This window comes from Pelobates fuscus, chromosome 8 (genome assembly GCF_036172605.1).
Source record: "Pelobates fuscus isolate aPelFus1 chromosome 8, aPelFus1.pri, whole genome shotgun sequence".
Taxonomy (NCBI): Eukaryota; Metazoa; Chordata; class Amphibia; order Anura; family Pelobatidae; genus Pelobates; species Pelobates fuscus.
Window position 1 is genome coordinate 81,642,186 of NC_086324.1, and position 22,226 is coordinate 81,664,411.

At 45.4% G+C, this 22,226-nt stretch overlaps 2 protein-coding genes across 2 annotated transcripts in view; both read left to right on the top strand.

Moving 5' to 3' along the window:
- LOC134570823 (carboxypeptidase O-like) overlaps nucleotides 1–22,226 on the top strand; it is a 467,541-nt gene that overhangs the window by 229,731 nt on the left and 215,584 nt on the right. The gene's annotated exons all lie outside the window — the stretch shown is intronic.
- Nucleotides 1–22,226, top strand: part of LOC134571267 (carboxypeptidase O-like) — a 65,587-nt gene that overhangs the window by 8,347 nt on the left and 35,014 nt on the right. The window contains exon 2 of the mRNA XM_063429439.1: nucleotides 4,667–4,742. Coding sequence (XP_063285509.1) covers nucleotides 4,667–4,742 — 76 coding nt within the window. The remainder of the gene's footprint in view (nucleotides 1–4,666; nucleotides 4,743–22,226) is intronic.

Below are 22,226 nucleotides of genomic sequence, written 5' to 3' on the forward strand. Positions count from 1 at the left end.
GGACAGATGAGCAGGAACTGCTCAAGGTGAGAGACGGAGTGGCGGATGGTTGAGAGGGGGCAAGGAGGACAGCAGTGGTTGACGTGGCTGAAGATGCTGTCCTCCTTCAGCCACATCAACCACTGCGGCTTTGAGTTTGTGTACTGCTTGTACTTATGTGTTGATCCCATAGGCGTTTGTGATGTGCGATCATGTGCCTTCGCAAAGCAGTTGTACCTAGGTGGGTGTTGGACTTCCCACGACTCAGTTTCTTTTGGCACAGGTTGCAAATGGCATCGCTGTTGTCAGAGGCAGACACACACAAAAAATGCCACACTGCTGAGCTCTGCAATGACGGCATTCTGGTGGTGGCAACAGCATGCGTTGATTGGCATGCTGTCTGGCTGACCCCGGGTGCCGATGCATGCTGTCTGACTGTGCCACTAGCTCCTTGCGACGACCTCCCCCTGCTTCCAAATCGTCTCATCCTCCTCTCTGTCTCCCCATCTGAACTTTTCCCCTGTTCTTCTTCTCTTCTAGCAGGCACCCACGTGACATCCACGGACGCATCGTCATCATCAACCGCTTCACTTGTATCTGACAACTCAGCAAAGGAAGCAGCAGCGGGTACGACATCATCATCATCACACCGTACGTCTATGTGTGTAATGCTGCCTGACTGAGACATATCCCTGTTATCTACATCCTCTGGCAATAATGGTTGCGCATCACTCATTTCTACCAACTGATGTGTAAATAACTCCTCTGACATATCAAGTGAAGCGGCTGTGGTGCTAGTGTTGGCGGTGGCGGCAGGGGGGCGAGTGGTAACTTGAGAGGTGCCTGAAGCTAAGCTGGAGGAGGATGGTGCGTCAAGGTTCTGAGCGGAAGCTGTAGAAGATTGGGTGTCCTGTGTTAGCCAGTCAACTATGTCCTCAGAACTTTTCGAGTTCAGGGTACGTGGCCTCTGAACACTGGGCATTATTCTAGGGCCAAAGGGAATCACAGCACCACGACCACGACGGCCCCTGCGGGGTGGCCTGTCTCTGCCTGTCATTTTTTTAGTGGTACTATGCGTGCAAGCTACTGTGACAACAGATATGAATGGCACTGTACACTGGCAGAAGTTGGCAGAGTAGACGCTGTAGGCCTGACACACACGCTTGCAGACAACTAACTGCTATTCAATCTATTACAGTCAAAATGTATTACAGTACACTGCTGTTACACCACATATGAGTTGCACTGGTGTGACACTGTGCCCTGGCAGGCCCTGAAACGCACACGCGTGAAGGAAACTGACTGCTATTATTTCACAGTCAAAAAAGTGTTGTTTTTTTTTAAATGTATACTACTGTTACACCAGATATGAGTTGCACTGGTGTGACACTGTGCCCTGGCAGGCCCTGAAACGCACACGTGTGAAGGAAACTGACTGCTATTATTTTACAGTCAAATTTCTAGTTTTTTTTAAAATGTACACTACTGTTACACCAGATATGAGTTGCACTGGTGTGACACTGTGCCCTGGCAGGCCCTGAAACGCACACGCGTGAAGGAAACTGACTGCTATTATTTCACAGTCAAAAAAGTGTTGTTTTTTTTAAATGTACACTACTGTTACACCAGATATGAGTTGGACTGGTGTGACACTGTGCCCTGGCAGGCCCTGAAACGCACACGCGTGAAGGAAACTGACTGCTATTATTTCACAGTCAAAAAAGGGTTGTTGTTTTTTAAATGTACACTACTGTTACACCAGATATGAGTTGCACTGGTGTGACACTGTGGCCTGGTAGGCCCTGAAACGCACACGTGTGAAAGAAACTGACTGCTATTATATTACAGTCCAAAAAGTGTATTTTTTATTAAATGCAAGCTATTGGGACACCAGATATAAGTGAGTGGTGGCACTGGGCAGGCCCTGGAACGCACACGCGTGAAGGAAACTAACTGCTATTATTTCACAGTCAAAAAAGTGTTGTTGTTTTTTAAATGTACACTTCTGTTACACCACATATGAGTTGCACTGGTGTGACACTGTGCCCTGGCAGGCCCTGAAACGCACACGCGTGAAGGAAACTGACTGCTATTATTTCACAGTCAAAAAAGTTTTGTTTTTTTTAAATGTACACTACTGTTACACCAGATATGAGTTGGACTGGTGTGACACTGTGCCCTGGCAGGCCCTGAAACGCACACGCGTGAAGGAAACTGACTGCTATTATTTCACAGTCAAAAAAGTGTTGTTGTTTTTTAAATGTACACTACTGTTACACCAGATATGAGTTCCACTGGTGTGACACTGTGGCCTGGCAGGCCCTGAAACGCACACGTGTGAAGGAAACTGACTGCTATTATATTACAGTCCAAAAAGTGTATTTTTTATTAAATGCAAGCTATTGGGACACCAGATATAAGTGAGTGGTGGCACTGGGCAGGCCCTGAAACGCACACTAGTGAAGGAAACTGATGTCCTAGCCCTAAAAAGGGCTTTTTGGGGTGCTGTCCTTACAGCAAAGATCAGATGAGTCCTTCAGGACTGTAGTGGACACTGAATACACTAGCCTAGCTATCGATTTCCCTATTAAATAAGCAGCACCACACTGTCCCTCCTCTCACTAACAAGGCAGCTTCAGAATGAATCTAAAATGGATGCTGTCCAGGAGGTGAGAGGGTCTGGGAGGGAGGGTCTGCTGCTGATTGGCTGGAATGTGTCTGCTGGCTGTGAGGTACAGGGTCAAAGTTTACTCAATGATGATGAATAGGGGGTGGACCGAACAATGCATATGAACGCGAACAAGCTATGTTCGCCAGGAACTATTCGCCAGCGAACCATTCGGGACATCACTAGTGTGAATATATACATTAGAGTATTAGACTATTGGAGTGCTCTCTCTTTGTTTTGAGCTCTGCTGCAATTGACTTACCCCGCATCGCACTACATTTCTGTCCAAGTTGTGGATCTGCACCATATTGCAAAAATTACCATCTTTCTGGGAATCCTGTTGCACTATCTGAAGTAGGAATTATACTGTACGCACTGAAAGACACTGAGCTAGTGCGATAGCACCTTACCACGTGAGTGAAGTCCTTACTAGTTTTTTTTTTTAAATTAATATATAATATACAGTATCATACTTCATACCTCTGTCCTTTTTTCTCTGAAGTGGATACTACAAGCCACAATGCAACATTTTGCAATTTATGGGTGCAGCTTGCATTTTGTTATTGTGTTACTATAAACTAAAATCTACCAACCTGAAAAATCTAATGTTTTTTTTCTGGAAAAGCCAACATTTTCACCATGCATGATTCTGCAAATGCATACACCACTCATTAATTATGAGGTATTTATTTTAAAAAGCTTGGACCAGACATAATTTTGACTTCAAAATATGTTTATTGTCAAGCCAAAAGCAAAGATTGCATTTTAGGTCAACAAGTTGAGAGGTGGTTTAAGCAGAGCTCCATAATTACTGACTGAGGCTATTTAATATTGTGTATGTTTTCAATTGCTAGTTGCCTCATTAATTCACTAATGTTGCTGATTGCGTACAGCCTAATCAACTGTGAGAAGTCTATACATGTAAAATAAAAAAATATGAATTGATACATAACAATTCTAAATATTTCGGGCTACAAAAACATACACAAGTTACTCATATAGTTACCTGAAACAAATCGAGTAGGCAGGACCAGTGCTCTTCTCTACTTATATAAACAAAAAAACTATTTACAGTTTATACTTTATACTCATGGAGGTACAAAGTTATTCCAATAAAAGCATAACAGACTGAACAAAATGCAATGCCAGAAACCACAAAACTGAGGATAATCAGTTCAATCTACTAAATCCAAGTTTTATGTCTGTGACAATTGCTTAAGTATACAGGGCAGTAATTGGTGGGGGTTGGGGGGTTTTGAGTCCTACATTCTCTGACAGGTCTTCTAGTGAACCCCGGGACCTGAGGCCTCGGCCTCAACTAAGTGTCAAATCATTCACCAATGGTTTTACTTCAACGGGGGATATATCCTTGGACTCGTTGAACCCCATAAAAGTCTATTTTCTCAGAAATTTTTTAAAACATACATTTTAATACAATATTGCTAAACAAACTTTTTGGGGGATTTAAAATTAAATATATAAGCCATAAGACTTGAAAGCACAGATATTGTGGAGGTTATGTATTTTATATTTATTTTTATATATATTCTGGGCTTAGAATGATTAGTTTACATGATTATAAATGCTTGCTTGCATGAATGTACTAATTATCAACAATGCTAAGAAATTATAATTGATTTATAAGTTGGTTTGTAATTGCTGCAACATATAGAGATAAGCTAATACTCTTTGAAATTGTAAAATGTATCTGTTATTTTTTTAAACACATCATTTGTCCTTGGATTTTTTACATTTCATTCCATTTTATGCCCCCACACACTCTCACTCTCTCTCTCTCTCTCTCTCTCTCTCTCTCTCTCTCTCTCTCTCTCTCTCTCTCTCTCTGTTTGCCAGTATAGTTAATTACCCTTGTTCCTTGTTTCTGTTCAGCTCCATTCCATGAGTAAGGCAAAGCCCCTTATGTTCTTATTAGTAGTAAAAATATATAATAAAGTGTTTATTTATGCATTTCTATCTTGCTATACAACTGCAATCTAATTTTAATTTGTATTGTTTCAGTGACCAGGTCCTTAAAATTACCCCACAAACAACAGATCAAGTTCGATATTTGCAAGCGTTAAGCAAAGAATGGCAGGTAGGTAAACTTTGCAATACATGTTAAAGTGGGTAAATCACAGTTGACTGTAGAGGATAACCCTAACTCTACCCCTAACCCTAACCCTTAACCTACCACTAACCCTACCACTAACCCTACCCATAACCCTACCTCTACCCCTGCCCCTATCCCTACTAGGGTAAGGGGTAGGGGTAGGGTTAGGGGTAGGGTTATAGTTGGGGGTAGGGTTAGGGGTAGAGTTGGGGTTAGGGTTAGGGTTAGATTGCCACTTTTCAGAAATCCAAAGCACTTCGGCACTTCCGGAATTCGGCACTTCTGAAATTCGGCACTTTGGTAATTCGGCACTTCAGCAATTGGGTTCGGTTCAACACTTCCGAAATTCGGCACTTCGGCAATTCGGAAGCATCCGAATGTCCAAATTGCCGAAATTTGTCTGAATTTAAATTCGGACCGATACAAATTGCACATGTCTAATCTTCATATAAACCAAACCTTTGTGAAATTTTTCCCTGTATTGTCACCCCTGACCACCTTGCTTTGGCTTTCTTTTCCTTTCCCTGTAATCTGGATTCTCTCTTGTGTCTGAATGCAGACATTTGTAAACTGACCCCCGCCCTGCCTTCAAAGAAGCTTATTCCAGGTTTCTGCAGTATTTCAGTGTAAAATTAGCAGGTACAGCATACAATCAGAATACCTTTTGAGTTATTATGAGATAATTCTGAAACATAATTAGTGTTTAACTTACATGTAAGTTAAAACATGGTTTACTTTGATAAATGTGGGACAGTGTACATTCAGTAAATTTCTTGTAAATATCTACCGCTAAATAGCAGTGTTTATTTTTCTAATTTCTTAACAGTTTTCTAACAGCTTGGATAGTTTGAATTTGAGTTACATCCATGCTTTAATTATTCATAGCAGTACATAAGGCAGAATATTATGTAAAAAATACATGCCTTGATATAGAATATAATATTCTGTTGATGTCAAGACTACAGGACAACAAGTATTTTTAAAATTCCTCTAAATGTATCTACATGACTACAAGTGAGGCAGTAAAAACAAGTACACATTGCAATTATTAATGGAGCCCCCCCTGGCTAACTGTGCATTGTGGGCATAGTTACCTTGGCAGAACTCCGAAAGGTGGTTTTCATAATGTCTTAGTACTGAGGCATCAGAAATACTCTATATGGTGGACATTACAAAAGGTTAAGTTCCATTAAGGTTCCATATTGTGCCATTTGGAACACCACTGTATGCAGAAAAAAACTTTTGCATTCCTTTTATAATATAAAATAGAGCTAAGAATACAGGAGACTAGAGATCATCAGAACAATTTATGGTTTTAATCTTGCAAAATTACTAACCAGAGAGGATTGATCGTCTTCTTTCTATTTTGTAAAAAATAAATAAAAAATAAGATTAAAAAAGTGTCTTTGTAAGTCATGTGTGTATATCACAAAAATAAAATAGACTTGTGCATTCATTTGAAAACTATTTACATTTCAACTGAGTTTGGGGCAATTCTAGAGTCGTCTGATTTTTTTGAATTCTGAATTGCCATAGGACCAAATAGTGAAACAAAAAGAACAAGGAATAGACAAGCCATTTTATTTCAATAAATTAGAGAAAAGGTGTGTCAGGTTGCTAATTGTTAATGGGGGCTGGGGGGGGGGGTAACCCCTAGATGAAATATAACTAAGAACGAGAACAAAAAGCTAGGTCAGAAATAAATAAGTCTGAAGAATTCCTGGCCCAAGCCTTTTAGGTATTAAAGCAACCCCTATAGATTTGTGTAAATAAAATATAACTTTTAATAAAACTTTAAGCTAAAATTCCTATATATAAGTACAAATGAAAAAAATAAGAAGAAGAAAAAGAAGGGGAAGAAAGAAGGTGTGCACGGGGGTGGGGGGTGGGGTATTTAGTTAATTAAGTAGTCTCAATCTTTCAGGGCACCAAATGGTAATCAAATAGTTTTGTTCTCATTCTTAGTTATAAGCCATTTTATTTGTATAATGTTTCAGATTTCTGATTGATGGTTAGGCAACAGCCACTAAATGATAAAAAAAAAAAAAAAGATAATTGATGGTGACACTGCGTTCAAAAGTTTTTTTCAGATATGAGAAGTGTTTGTTTTTTTAAAGCACTTTATTAGAATTTTCCACTGTTGTATTAAACTGTCTGTTTTACATTTGAACCTTAATGGGGATATTCACTAAAGTCAGAATGGGGCAAAACCATCTGACTGCATATGGGACCATTCAGACTGCAAAATCCAGGCATTGTTCAACATTGTTGAATTTTGCAATTCCCAAACAGGCATGAATATGGTCCGGGTTTGGGAAAGCCTTTATAAGGACTTTTCAGGTTATGAGAGAGCTCAGTCTGCAGTGAGCCCTTGCGTAGCAAAGAAGGATTCATTTTATTGCTTGTGATTTTTTTTTAATTTGAAGAGTTGCATCACAGGATCATGGACCCCTAGTCACTTGGAGGGATAAGAAGGAGGGTGAACATGCCACTATCTGGTGGTGTGGACAATAGCATGTCATCCAATCATTGTTTAATTAATTAGAACCCCCACCCACTACCTTTGAGTGGGGGCTTAGGAGATGAAACTAGGTCTTTCACCTTGATTATTAATGTTAGGGCCCACACTGCCAATAGGTGAGGTTTGGGGGGACTCTAGGTCCTACCTTCTAAAGTTATAATAGCCACCACCAACCGACCACAGGTGAGGGTAGAGGAGAATAAATGTATGTTCCCTTAATTTATTTTATAAAATTATCCGTGGACAATGATCAATCATCCCCACCATTAATTTTTTCTTATGTTCCGCCCCTGATGACCAGAGTTGGTATTTCTAGCGACTGGAAAACAATGGCTGAGCAGTCACTAGCTTTAGACATTTAATGGATATGTCCACACCTGCACATGGTGCATGGAGGGTGTGACGAACCCTGTTACCTAGACCTGTATTGCGGGTTCATCTGTTTCCATTGGATTCGTGGATTTCCTGTCCGTACGCTGTTGGTTTTTCGTTTCCTAAAGTACCGAGTAAAACTACCGAACATCGGCCACCCAGGAGAGGAGTGTGCGGCTCATTAACACCTTGACCACAAATTAGAACGCTGTGGTTCACCGCAAACACCTCTCCATTCCATCGTACGGGTGGTCGTCGTTCGTATGCCGACCACGAGGCGGCGGCCATTTTGGACACGAGGCGAATCAGCGGTGTTCGGTGCAAGACCCATGGATCTAAAACGGACACTTTATCTACCGAACACCGCTGGAGACGGCCGTCTCCCCTTCTATTCCCTTGGAGGCATACGAACACTGTCCCGTTCGGGGGTTTTCTTCATCCGTATGAACTTACCCAGATAGCCGTCCCATGGAGTCATTCGTACACCGAAAGACTTATGAGAGACTTTGACTCCATGGCGATTGGACTGTGTACTTCGGATCTGAGCGCTATTCGGCAGGAATATGCCCTCAGATTTAGGCTATCTGGGGATACGTTGCACGAACACTATATCTTCGGTACTTCGGATTTTATGTATTTTATTGCATTTTGTGTGTTGTGTTTAAAATGGCGATGGTTCCTATCCTCGGAGTTAATTAGGTTTCTCCCTAATTATCTCCGGGATAGGCAGAGATGTATTATGGGTAAAATGGGGAGGGCTTGTGTTATAGCCACTGCGATTGGCTACTGCTTAATATATTTTACAGTCTTCCACCAGGTCCCCTAGGGGAGTGTCTACCTGGTGGAGACCTGCATAAATACTGGGCAGGTAGCCCCCATTAAACACATTCTGCTTGACCTTCAAAACGGAGCTTTGTCTCGTTTGTGGAGGGATTGACTATTGGGACAGCGTTTTCGTTTATTTCTAGCTGTGGAAGGATTTCGGATGGATTGCTGATCGGGAGAGACCGTGTTCGTATGCTCCGATCGGGAGTCTTATGATCGGTTATGCTGGAATTGCATTTCAGGAGAAAGGGGACTATCGGCTAAACGGCGGCTTCACTCTCCAGGCGGCGAGTGTCGTAACAATTGGTGGCAAGCGACGGGATAAATCCCACCGCCCTGAAGGCCAGCTACACACCCCGGATTGGAAATGCAATATGAGGAGTTAAGGCGTGCTACCCTTAAAGACATTTTGGAGCGCAGAGGACGATCAGCGAGCAATCTCAAGAAAAGAGAGATTATTGCTATATTGGTAGAGATGGATACAGCACAGGGAAGGGAGATAGCTAATGTGCCTGGCCTGCTGGATCTAACATCCGAGGAAATAGCGTTTAACCGGGCAGTTCAGATCAGGCTGGCACACTTTGGCCCCAACCCTGCAGCGGATATTGTGGTGCAAGTACAAGCCGCAGTAGCAGCACAACAGGCGCTCCAGAGAAGCGGAGCTGCAACAACAGAGGTACCCCATAATAACAATGGGAAGAAAAAGGTACCATTTGCTGCTTTTAAAAACTTTATTGAGACTGAAGGAGAGATAGACGGGTTCCTGGCGGACTTTGAACGACAGTGTGCTTTACACCAGGTACCCGCAGAAGAATGGGTTCCTATCCTCTCTGGGAAGTTATCCGGCCGGGCTAGTGAAGCCTTTCGGGCCATCCCAGAGGAGGAACTCACTAGCTACCGGACAGTAAAAGATGCTCTGTTGACCCGGTACGCTGTTACCCCTGAGGCGTACCGGAGGCGATTCCGGGACAATAATAAACAGGCTGGTGATTCCTATGTGGAATGGGCATGCCGGGTACACCGCACGGCAGCCCACTGGATGACAGGGTGTCGAGCGGTAACTGGGGAAGAGGTGCTGCAAGTGTTCCTGCTAGAACACTGCTTTGACAAATTACCTGCAGGAGTTCGAGAGTGGGTCAGGGACCGTAAACCCGCTACCTTCCATGAAGCTGCTCGTCTGGCTGACGAATACACTGATGCCCGTAAGCTCGATCAGACAGCAGCCAAGGTCCCTGCCCGAGTGGAATACAAACCGGCAGCACCTCCAACCACCAACCTATATCACCCCCCAGCACAACGTACCCCCGCTATACCGCCAGCAACCAACCATGGGCAGTCAGCCCGCTTCAACAGACGGGGTTACTCCAACCAGGTCCAGTGCTTTGGGTGCAAGCAGATGGGACATAAAAGACCGGAATGCCCTTTAAACAACGCCAACCAAGCACCATCCTGGAGGAACCCAGCCGGCGGAGCCCAGCAGCCACCTCAGCCTTCTGCTCACTGCCTTGAGCAGGAGGAGTTTTGGGGTTTCCTTCACGAAGCAGACCCAGTTCACGCAGCTCAGCAGGACAACCGCCAACACCACAGGCAGACCGTTAAGTTGAACGGGAAAGAGGTCACTGGTCTAAGAGACACCGGAGCTACTATGACCTTACTTCAAAAGAACCTGGTTTCGGAACACCAACACACCGGGAATACTGTGGCAGTAAGGGTGGCAGGAGGCGCCGTGTTCCGTCTGCCTGTTGCCCGGGTTCATTTGGACTGGGGAGCGGGAGCTGGACATGTGAATGTGGGGGTTATGAAGGACTTGCCTGCCGATGTTTTGCTGGGAAATGATTTGGCCCCTTTGATTTCCGCCTATGCTACTATGGGACCTGGCGAAGCCAACCCAGTGACTACCCGTGCTCAGACCCGTGCTGCTGGAACCGGCCCACCTGCTGCTGAGACCCAGGTAAGAACCGATTCCCCGACTGACACCCCAGGGCCGACGTTAGCTAGTTGGGATTCCCCGGAGGAGTTCGGGAGGGAAACCCAGACAGACCCATCTCTCCAGAGGTATAGAGGCAGAGCAGACACTGGAGAGGAAGGAGCAGAGGGGGAGCGGTATGAGTGGGTGGGGGACAGGTTATATCGGATCCCTAAGCCGTCCCAGAAAAGTGTTGCCCCTCCGCCGAATCGACAGCTAGTAGTGCCCGCGAAATACCGGCGGGAGATTCTGCGGATAGGGCATGATGTCCCGCTAGCCGGTCATCTAGGGTCCCGCCGCACAGGCCATAGGATTATGCAGAACTTTTTTTGGCCAGGTATTAACCAGGCTGTGCGGATATATTGTAGCACGTGTGACACTTGTCAACGGGTAGGGAAGCGGGGGGACCACCCAAAAGGTAGGCTTATGTCGATGCCTATTATTGGGGAGCCCTTTGCCCGCATAGCCGTTGATATTGTGGGTCCACTGGCCAGGGCTAGTCCATCTGGTAAGAAATACATTCTCACCGTGGTGGACTATGCCACTCGCTATCCAGAGGCAGTAGCGCTGTCTAACATAGAGGCAGAGACAGTTGCTGACGCCCTGGTTAGGATTTTTACCAGGGTCGGGTTCCCTCAAGAGATTCTCTCCGACCAGGGAACCCAATTTACCGCTGTGCTCACCCAGCAGCTGTGGAGGGTATGCGGCATTAAACCGAAACTTAGTTCCCCATACCATCCACAGACTAACGGTCTCTGCGAGCGATTTAATGGCACCCTCAAGCAGATGCTGAGGACCTTTTCTGACACTTGCCGAGACTGGGAGCGATTCCTGCCTCATCTGTTGTTTGCCTACAGAGAGGTGCCCCAGGAATCTACTGGGTTCTCCCCCTTTGAGCTGCTTTATGGGAGAAGGGTCCGCGGACCTCTAGATCTCATTAGAGGCCACTGGGAGGGGGAGACGGAGCAGGAAGGTACCCCCATAGTACCGTATGTTCTGGAACTTCGGGACCGCATGGAGAAACTGTCTCTGATGGTAAGAGAGAATCTCCAGGTGGCCCAGGGGAGACAGAAGGAATGGTACGATCGGGGTGCCCGACAGCGAGTGTTCCAGGTTGGGCAGAAGGTACTAGTGCTCAAACCTGTGAAGGCGAACAAGATGCAGGCATCTTGGCAGGGCCCGTATAAAGTATTAGCCCAGGTGTGCGATACTACGTACCTTATAGCCAGCTGTTCAGATGACAGGATCCAGCGATCCTTCCATGTGAACATGCTAAAGGAGTATCAGGAACGACCTGAGGATGTAGCCGCAGTGTGTGCCCCCGCTGCAGACGATACCGAAAGCTTACCCTTACCCGACCTATTAGCCAGAGGTGCCCAGACGGATCTGACCGAGCTCGTACAGCTAGGGGACAGGTTAAGCCCCGCGGAGAAGGAACAGGCGAAACAGCTTCTGTGGGAGAAGCAGGCGACGTTCTCCCAAGAACCCGGCTACACTACCCTAGCTGTACATAAGGTAGAGACCCCTGGACAGAACCCCTTACGACAACCCCCTTACCGTATCCCTGAAGCAGTCCGAGAAGGAATGCGGAAGGAGATAGAGGAGATGACCCAGCTTGGGGTCATCGAGCACTCCGATAGCCCTTGGGCCTCCCCTGTAGTCCTGGTGCCTAAGAAAGATGGGACCACCCGGTTCTGTGTGGACTACAGGAGGCTCAACGAGCGGACCACCACCGACGCCTACCCGATGCCACGGGTAGACGAGCTATTAGACCGCATTGCCAGGGGACGCTACCTGACCACCATAGACCTGTGTAAGGGCTACTGGCAGATTCCCCTGGCCAAGGACGCCATCCCCAAGTCGGCCTTCGTCACCCCCTTTGGCTTATACCAATTTAAGGTTATGCCATTTGGGATGAAGAACGCCCCAGCTACCTTCCAACGGATGGTGGATAGGCTCCTTGATGGCTTCCAGGAATTTGCTTGTGCATACCTGGATGATATTGCGATCTACAGTGAGTCCTGGGAGGAACACCTGGTACACGTAGGGGTAGTGCTGGATAAAATTCGGGCCGCTGGCCTGACGTTGAAGCCAGAGAAGTGTCATCTAGGCATGGCTGAGGTACAATACTTGGGTCACAGGGTGGGGTGTGGGAGCCAGAGACCAGAGCCGGCCAAGATAGAGGCAGTAGCAAACTGGCCCACACCTATAACCAAGACCCAAGTATTGGCCTTCCTAGGGACTGCAGGATATTACAGACGCTTTGTCCCCGACTATAGCTCGATAGCTAAACCCCTGACAGACCTGACTAAGAAGAACCTCACTAAGCAGGTCCTGTGGTCTCCAGCTTGTGAAGCTGCATTTCGAGCACTTAAGCAGGCCCTCGTGAATGCCCCTGTCCTGGCTGCCCCCCTTCCTAACAAACGTTTTCTCGTCCATACAGATGCTTCCATGTATGGACTGGGGGCTGTGCTAAGCCAGGTCGGGGAAGATGGAGGAGAACACCCTGTCGCATACTTCAGTCGAAAGCTGTTACCCCGGGAAGTGAGTTATGCGGCAGTGGAGAAAGAATGTTTGGCCCTGGTCTGGGCATTGAAAAAATTGAGCCCCTATTTGTATGGACAGGAATTTTCCCTTATCACGGACCACAATCCCCTTGTTTGGCTTAACCGGGTCTCGGGAGACAATGGTAGACTGCTGCGGTGGAGTTTAGCATTACAACCATATAACTTCACCATCAGCTACCGACCCGGTAAGCAGAATGGGAATGCAGATGGGTTATCCCGGCAAACCGACGTCCTTGCTACTTCCTAGTCCGGTCATCCCCACGTTGACCCGCTAAAGGGCCAAGCCGGGTCTGCCGGAGTGTTCCACAAGGGGGGAGCCGTGTGACGAACCCTGTTACCTAGACCTGTATTGCGGGTTCATCTGTTTCCATTGGATTCGTGGATTTCCTGTCCGTACGCTGTTGGTTTTTCGTTTCCTAAAGTACCGAGTAAAACTACCGAACATCGGCCACCCAGGAGAGGAGTGTGCGGCTCATTAACACCTTGACCACAAATTAGAACGCTGTGGTTCACCGCAAACACCTCTCCATTCCATCGTACGGGTGGTCGTCGTTCGTATGCCGACCACGAGGCGGCGGCCATTTTGGACACGAGGCGAATCAGCGGTGTTCGGTGCAAGACCCATGGATCTAAAACGGACACTTTATCTACCGAACACCGCTGGAGACGGCCGTCTCCCCTTCTATTCCCTTGGAGGCATACGAACACTGTCCCGTTCGGGGGTTTTCTTCATCCGTATGAACTTACCCAGATAGCCGTCCCATGGAGTCATTCGTACACCGAAAGACTTATGAGAGACTTTGACTCCATGGCGATTGGACTGTGTACTTCGGATCTGAGCGCTATTCGGCAGGAATATGCCCTCAGATTTAGGCTATCTGGGGATACGTTGCACGAACACTATATCTTCGGTACTTCGGATTTTATGTATTTTATTGCATTTTGTGTGTTGTGTTTAAAATGGCGATGGTTCCTATCCTCGGAGTTAATTAGGTTTCTCCCTAATTATCTCCGGGATAGGCAGAGATGTATTATGGGTAAAATGGGGAGGGCTTGTGTTATAGCCACTGCGATTGGCTACTGCTTAATATATTTTACAGTCTTCCACCAGGTCCCCTAGGGGAGTGTCTACCTGGTGGAGACCTGCATAAATACTGGGCAGGTAGCCCCCATTAAACACATTCTGCTTGACCTTCAAAACGGAGCTTTGTCTCGTTTGTGGAGGGATTGACTATTGGGACAGCGTTTTCGTTTATTTCTAGCTGTGGAAGGATTTCGGATGGATTGCTGATCGGGAGAGACCGTGTTCGTATGCTCCGATCGGGAGTCTTATGATCGGTTATGCTGGAATTGCATTTCAGGAGAAAGGGGACTATCGGCTAAACGGCGGCTTCACTCTCCAGGCGGCGAGTGTCGTAACAGAGGGTTAACACCTTCTTTATTGTAATATGTGGGTCTTATTGACCCCACAGGTGTTTTATTTTTTTTTAATTTATATCATTTTTTTTAAATATGACAGCTGCTAGCAAGTGCTGGCCAGCTGCCACATAATTAACTCTAGCGTTGCCATGGGCTATTTAGCTATTTGCCCAATGGCTGCTAACATGGCCAGCGGGCAAATAAAACTTAAAATAATGGTTATTGTGCTTGCATAAATGCATGTGAATGATAGTTTGCAAACATACATCCTTCCATCAGATTAAAATTGGTGCTTTGTGAATCTTTTGAATCCTATACTTAGTATAGGATTCAAATGCAAAAGCAGTAATTTTCTGCAATTTTAATCAGGACACCGAATGCATCTGGGATAGCTGCAAATTCGCTGTGGCTGACTGAATTCTGACTGTATTTGGCTTTAGTAAAACGAGAATTGCCATTGTGGATGGAATGTGGTCATTTTTCATTGGAATATGTTTTTTGTTTAATAATCCTGTAAATGCTTGTTTCTATAAAATGTGTATTTTTTTATATATTCTTTATTTAGCATTTTCAAATAAGTAACACACATATTAATAGTACACATCAGTTTAACAAACAAAAATTCAACATTTAATGAAGTGTACACAATAATACACAATAATAGCTACTGTCAAGTATTATTAAATATGGCCACAACTATTATTAAATATGGCCAGTAAGAAAGGGATACTGCAGTTCCAAATACAAAATATTTTCAGGACTTGGTGAACTTAGACATGGAATCGGGTTTCTTTCACTTCTCTTTCCTACTTCTTTTTAAGTGTTTGGCTGTAAAATTATAATAATTCTTAAATGAAACAAAGTCAACAAAAAAAAAAAAGCTCCACAGCTCTCTCTCTTCCCTGGGTCAACAGAATCTAATCTTACAGTCTCCCCTATCACAGCCTATTAAATATATACTTATATTTCTATATAATTATGTTGTGTTTATATTATATTTCCCCCCATTTCTGATTTGCAATAGCAGTATACTTAATTTTATAAATTCTGTTCCATCATAGAGCTTCTCCTAAGGTTCCCATTTCAACCTATGTTCGTCTTCTCTTAGCATTCCCCTATTCATTTTAACATTCTATCCTTCTTATGTTATTGAGTCTGTTAAACCATTTATTCAAGGTGGGACTTTTTTTTCTGTTTCCAATATACCATGATAAGTTCTTTAGCTGCATATATTAATCTAATACCCAAAGTAAACCTAGAGCTAAACGCTTCCGAATTCGTATACCACAACAAAACAAACTCCAGGGTTAACAGAGAGAAGGTATTAACCACAAATTTTAAAAAAATAATGTCAATCTTTTTCCAAAAGGGTTGAATTTTTGGGCAAAGTCACCATAAGTGCAAAAAATCCCCTACTGAATTTAAACACCTCCAACATTTATTTGAGACTGTAGGAAAGTGCCTATGAATATCTGTGGGGACTCTATAGCACCTGGAGATAATCTTATAACCAAATTCCTGGTATTTACTCGAAGCCGAGCAGTTTTTGTTTAGCTTAAAACATCTACTCAAGTCGTGATACAATGGAGCGATACTTAGGTCTCCCTCCCACAATTTTGTAAAGTATGGAAATTCCACCCTGTCTGTTTTTTCATGAATTTTGAATATTTTTGATCATTTGTGTGGTAACTGCTCCTTATTTTCACATAATAATTAAAATTTAGTGAGCTACTGCGAGATCCCATATTTTGTCATAAGCATCTGGTGGAGATGTTGGATTTGTAAATAAAATAAAAAGGACCTAGCAGTCCCAGCTGGCGAGAATAGTCTTTTCTTTGCTAAAAGGCTTCCAGAGGTTGTCTCTATAGTATTACCCAGTTTAATATATTTATCTTCATCTCCAGAAATAATTATTCTAGATTGAATGTTCATCCCTCGTAAAAAAAAAAATCCAGATTATGTGAGATTGGGTATAGTAAACCAGGACATTTACTAATTTTCCAAATTAGCAGAGTATATGCAATAGTGGGGTGATCTTTTAACTTTACATGATTTTTGAAATCTCAGTCCATGCAATAATATTAATTGGGATATCAATAAAATCCTGCACTATAGAAATCCAACGCTTATCTTTTAATTGGGACCAGTTTAAGATACGGATAAGATGTGTTGCTTGATAATATTGGTATATATCTGGTACTACTAACCCACATCTACCATAGAGTCTTACTAGTTAAGTATAGGAAAGATGAAGTGAATCTCTCCCCTGATATAACCCCTGATATAACCAACAATCAAATGCCTAATTTTATAAAAGAAATGCTTTGGTATTAAAATCGGGATAGCCTGGAACAGAAAAAATATAATTGGAAGAATATTAATTGTTATCACTGACATTCTGCCCATCCATAAGATGTTTGGTGACCTCCAATTCTTTTACATCTGGGTCTATTTTTTTGAGTAGTGGGGTAAAGTTACAGTTATATCATTCATTACCATGGGAGGGATCATGACACCAAGATATTTCAGTGCATAACCTACCCCTTTCAAATGGTATTTTTTTAAAACTTCTTTAAACTTAGATGTGTTTACTTTAAAATTTGAAATGTTATGATATACTTTCAACTCACTAAATACAGCATGTAATGTTTTTAAGGAATTTGTCAGCAATATATCATCAGCATATGCTGCTAATTTTCCAATATTCCTGTTGGACACCTCTTGCATTTAAACACGTTTCAAGAGTCAGAGTAAATACCAGTGGGGACAATGGGCACCTTTGCCTTGTCCCATTGCCAATAAAGATCAGTTTAGCGGTAGAGTTGTCCCGAATAGTTCGCCGGCAAACAGTTCCTGGCGAACATAGCTTGTTTGCCACGGCGGGAGAACATATGCGATGTTCGGTCCGCCCCCTATTCATCATCATTGAGTAAACTTTGACCCTGTACCTCACAGTCAGCAGACACATTCCAGCCAATCAGCAGCAGACCCTCCCTCCCAAACCCTCCCACTTCCTGGACAGCATCCATTTTAGATTCATTCGGAAGCTGCATTCTTAGTGAGAGGAGGGACAGTGTAGCTGCTGCTGATTTAATAGGGAAATCGATAGCTAGGCTAGTGTATTCGGTGTCCACTACAGTCCTGAAGGACTCATCTGATCTCTGCTGTAAGGACAGCACCCCAAAAAGCCCTTTTTAGGGCTAGAACATCAGTCTGCTTTTTTTTCTGTCTAATCTAATTGCAGTTGCCTGCCTGCCAGCGTGTGTGTCAGGCTCACAGCGTATACTGCGCCCACTTGTCCAGTGCCACACCTCATATCTGGTGTCACAATAGCTTGCATTTAAATAAAACAACAACTTTTTTGACTGTAATATAATAGCAGTCAGTTTCCTTCACACGTGTGCGTTTCAGGGCCTGCCAGGGCACAGTGTCACACCAGTGCAACTCATATCTGGTGTAACAGTAGAGTACATTAAAAAAAAAATAGAAATTTGACTGTGAAATAATAGCAGTCAGTTTCCTTCACACGTGTGCGTTTCAGGGCCTGCCAGGGCACAGTGTCACACCAGTGTAACTCATATCTGGTGTAACAGTAGAGTACATTAAAAAAAAAAAATAGAAATTTGACTGTGAAATAATAGCAGTCAGTTTCCTTCACACGTGTGCGTTTCAGGGCCTGCCAGGACACAGTGTCACACCAGTGCAACTCATATCTGGTGTAACAGTAGTGTACATTTAAAAAAAAAATATTTTTGACTGTAATAGATTGAATAGCAGTTAGCTGTCTGCAAGCGTGTGTGTCAGGCCTACAGCGTCTACTCTGCCAACTTCTGCCAGTGCACAGTGTCACTCATATCTGTTGTCACAGTAGCTTGCACGCATAGTACCACTAATCGAAAAAAAAATGACAGGCAGAGGCAGGCCACCCCGCAGGGGCCGTCGTGGTCGTGGTGCTGTGATTCCCTTTGGCCCTAGAATAATGCCCAGTGTTCAGAGGCCACGTACCCTGAACTCGAAAAGTTCTGAGGACATAGTTGACTGGCTAACACAGGACACCCAATCTTCTACAGCTTCCGCTCGGAACCTTGACGCACCATCCTCCTCCAGCCTAGCTTCGGGCACCTCTCAAGTTACCACTCGCCCCCGTCTGCCGCCACCACCAACACTAGCACCACAGCCGCTTCACTTGATCTGTCAGAGGAGTTATTTACACATCAGTTGGAAGAAATTAGTGATGCGCAACCATTATTGCCAGAGGATGTAGATAACAGGGATATGTCTCAGTCAGGCAGCATTACACATATGGACGTACGGTGTGATGATGATGATGTTGTACCCGCTGCTGCTTCCTTTGCTGAGTTGTCAGATACAAGTGAAGCGGTTGATGATGACGATACGTCCGTGGATGTCACGTGGGTGCCCGCTAAAAGAGAATAAGAACAGGGGTAAAGTTCAGATGGGGAGACAGAGAGGAGGAGGAGACGAGTTGGAAGCAGGGGGAGGTCGTCGCAAGGAGCTAGTGGCACAGTCAGACAGCATGCATCGGCACCCGGGGTCAGCCAGACAGCACGCCAATCAACGCATGCTGTTGCCACCACCAGAATGCCGTCATTGCAGAGCTCAGCAGTGTGGCATTTTTTTTGTGTGTCTGCCTCTGACAACAGCGATGCCATTTGCAACCTGTGCCAAAAGAAACTAAGTCGTGGGAAATCCAACACCCACCTAGGTACAACTGCTTTGCGAAGGCACATGATCGCACATCACAAACGCCTATGTGATTAACACATGAGTACAAGCAGCACACAAACTCAAAGCCGCCATCCTCCTCCTGGTCCAGCATCTTCAGCCACGTCAACCACTGCTGTCCTCCTTGCACCCTCTCAACCATCCGCCACTCCGTCTCTCGCCTTGAGCAGTTCCTTCTCATCTGCCCACAGTCAGGTGTCTGTCAAGGACATGTTTGAGCGTAAGAAGCCAATGTCACAAAGTCACCCCCTTGCCCGGCATCTGACAGCTGGCTTGTCTGAACTCTTAGCCCGCAAGCTTTTACCATACAAGCTGGTGGAGTCTGAGGTGTTCCAAAAATTAGTAGCTATTGGGACACCGCAGTGGAAGGTACCCGGCCAAAATTTCTTTGCACACAAGGCAATCCCGAACCTGTACTCGATTGTGCAAAAGGAAGTAATGGCATGTCTGGCACACAGTGTTGGGGCAAGGGTCCATCTGACCACTGATACCTGGTCTGCAAAGCATGGTCAGGGCAGGTATATCACCTACACTGCGCATTGGATAAACCTGCTGACGGCTGCCAAGCATGGAATGTGTGGCTCTGCAGAGGAGTTGGTGACACCGCCACGACTTGCAGGCAGGCCTGATGCCACCTCCTCTACTCCTCCTACTCCATCCTCTTCCATAACCTCCTCGACTGAGTCCTCTTCTGCTGCTCCACATCATCGGCACCCCCCCAGCTCCCCAGGTACTATTCCACATCCCGGATATGGCAGTGTCACGCCGTCTTGGGGTTGACTTGCCTGAAAGCAGAGAGTCACACCGGACCAGCACTCCTGTCCGCCCTGAACGCACAGGTGGATCAGTGTCTGACTCCGCATCAACTGGAGATCGGCAAAGTGGTTTGTGACAATGGAAGAAATTTGTTGGCGGCATTGAATTTGGGCAAGTTGACACATGTGCCGTGCATGGCACATGTGTGTAATCTGATCGTACAACGCTTTGTGCATAAGTACCCAGGCTTACAGGACATCCTGAAGCAGGCCAGGAAGGTGTGTGGCCATTTCAGGCATTCCTACATGGCCATGGCGCACTTTTCAGATATCCAGCGGCGAAATAACATGCCAGTGAGGCGCTTGATTTGCGACAGCCCGCCACGTTGGAATTCAACACTCCTAATGTTCGACCACCTGCTCCAACAAGAAAAAGCTGTTAACGACTGTTATAACGCTGTTATTTGTATGACCGGGGTGCTAGGACAGCCTCTGGGGAGCTGGGAATTTTTTTGCCACATTACTGGACGCTCATGCGCAATGCCTGTAGGCTCATGCGTCCTTTTGAGGAGGTGACAAACCTAGTCAGTCGCACCGAAGGCACCATCAACGACATCATACCATTTGTTTTCTTCCTGGAGCGTGCCCTGCGAAGAGTGCTGGATCAGGCTGTAGATGAGTGTGAAGAGGAAGAGGAAGAGTTGTGGTCACCATCACCACCAGAAACAGCCTTATCAGCATCGCTTGCTGGACCTGCGACAACGCTGGAAGAGGAGTCAGAGGAGGAATGTGGCTTTGAGGAGGAGGAGGAAGACCAACCACAACAGGCATCCCAGGGTGTTTGTTGTCACCTATCTGGTACCTGTGGTGTTGTACGTGGCTGGGGGAAGAACATACCTTCAGTAAGATCACTGAGGACGAGGAACGGGACATGAGTAGCTCGGCATCCAACCTTGTGCAAATGGGACCTTTCATGCTGTCGTGCCTGTTGAGGGACCCTCGTATAAAAAGGCTGATGCAGAACGACCTGTACTGGGTGTCCACGCTACTAGACCCCCGGTATAAGCAGAAAGTGCCTGAAATGTTACTGAATTACCGCAAGTCGGAAAGGATGCAGCAGTTCCAAAATAAATTAAAAAGTATGCGTTACACAGCGTATAAGGGTGATGTCACAGCACAACAGAAATCTAACAGGGGAAGAGGTGAAAGTAATCCTCCTCCTCCCACGACCATGCCGGCAAGGACAGGACGCTTTACAGATGTGTGGTTGATGGAGGACATGCAGAGCTTTTTAAGTCCTACCCATTGCCACAGCCCTTCGGGGTCCACCCTCAGAGAGCGACTCGACCGACAGGTAGCAGACTACCTCTCCTTAACTGCAGATATCGACACTCTGAGGAGCGATGAACCCCTTGACTACTGGGTGTGCAGGCTTGACCTGTGGCCTGAGCTATCCCAATTTGCAATAGAACTTCTGGCCTGCCCCGCTTCAAGTGTCCTGTCAGAAAGGACCTTCAGTGCAGCAGGAGGTATTGTCACTGAGAAAAGAAGTCGCCTAGGTCAAAAAAGTCTAGATTACCTCACCTTTATTAAGATGAATGAGGGATGGATCCCGAAGGGACTGACAGTGGGCGATACATTCGACTAAAAAAGGCCTGATGAGGGGGACGTAACAGGGATTAAACTGATAAGAATAGTACTACTTAACACACCACTCCTATCTGGTGGCACATTAGATTGCACGCGCAGTGCCCCAAATTTGAAGTAGGAGGACCGACCAGGCATCTTTTTCCATCTCCCGGTTCCTAAAATCGATGCCATATACACATCCCCTGATAGGGGACGTAACAGTGATTAAACTGATAGGAATAGTACTACTTAACACACCTTATAATAATGCAGAGAGAGGCAACGCAGAGAGAGGAGTCTGAAGAAGAGGAGTCAGAGGAGGAAGGTGGCTTTGAGGAGGTGGAAGACCAAACACAGCAGGCGTCCCAGGGGGCTTGTTGTCACTTTTCGGGGACCCTTGGTGTTGTACGTGGCTGGGTGGAGGAAGAGACCTTCAATGACATCAGTGAGGACAAGGAACGGGACATGGCTAGCTTGGTATCCAACCTTGTGCAAATGGGGAGTTTGCGGTTGTGCAAATGGACTGTTTGCGGTTGTTTGCGGTGCGTTAAACGGGGAGTTATTTGCCATGCCTCCATCCCATAATTCATTTACCTATCTCCCTCACTTCCCCCCCCCAAAAAAAGTTTGTTTCTGCTCTGTAATGCCGATTTGTCTATTTTAATCATA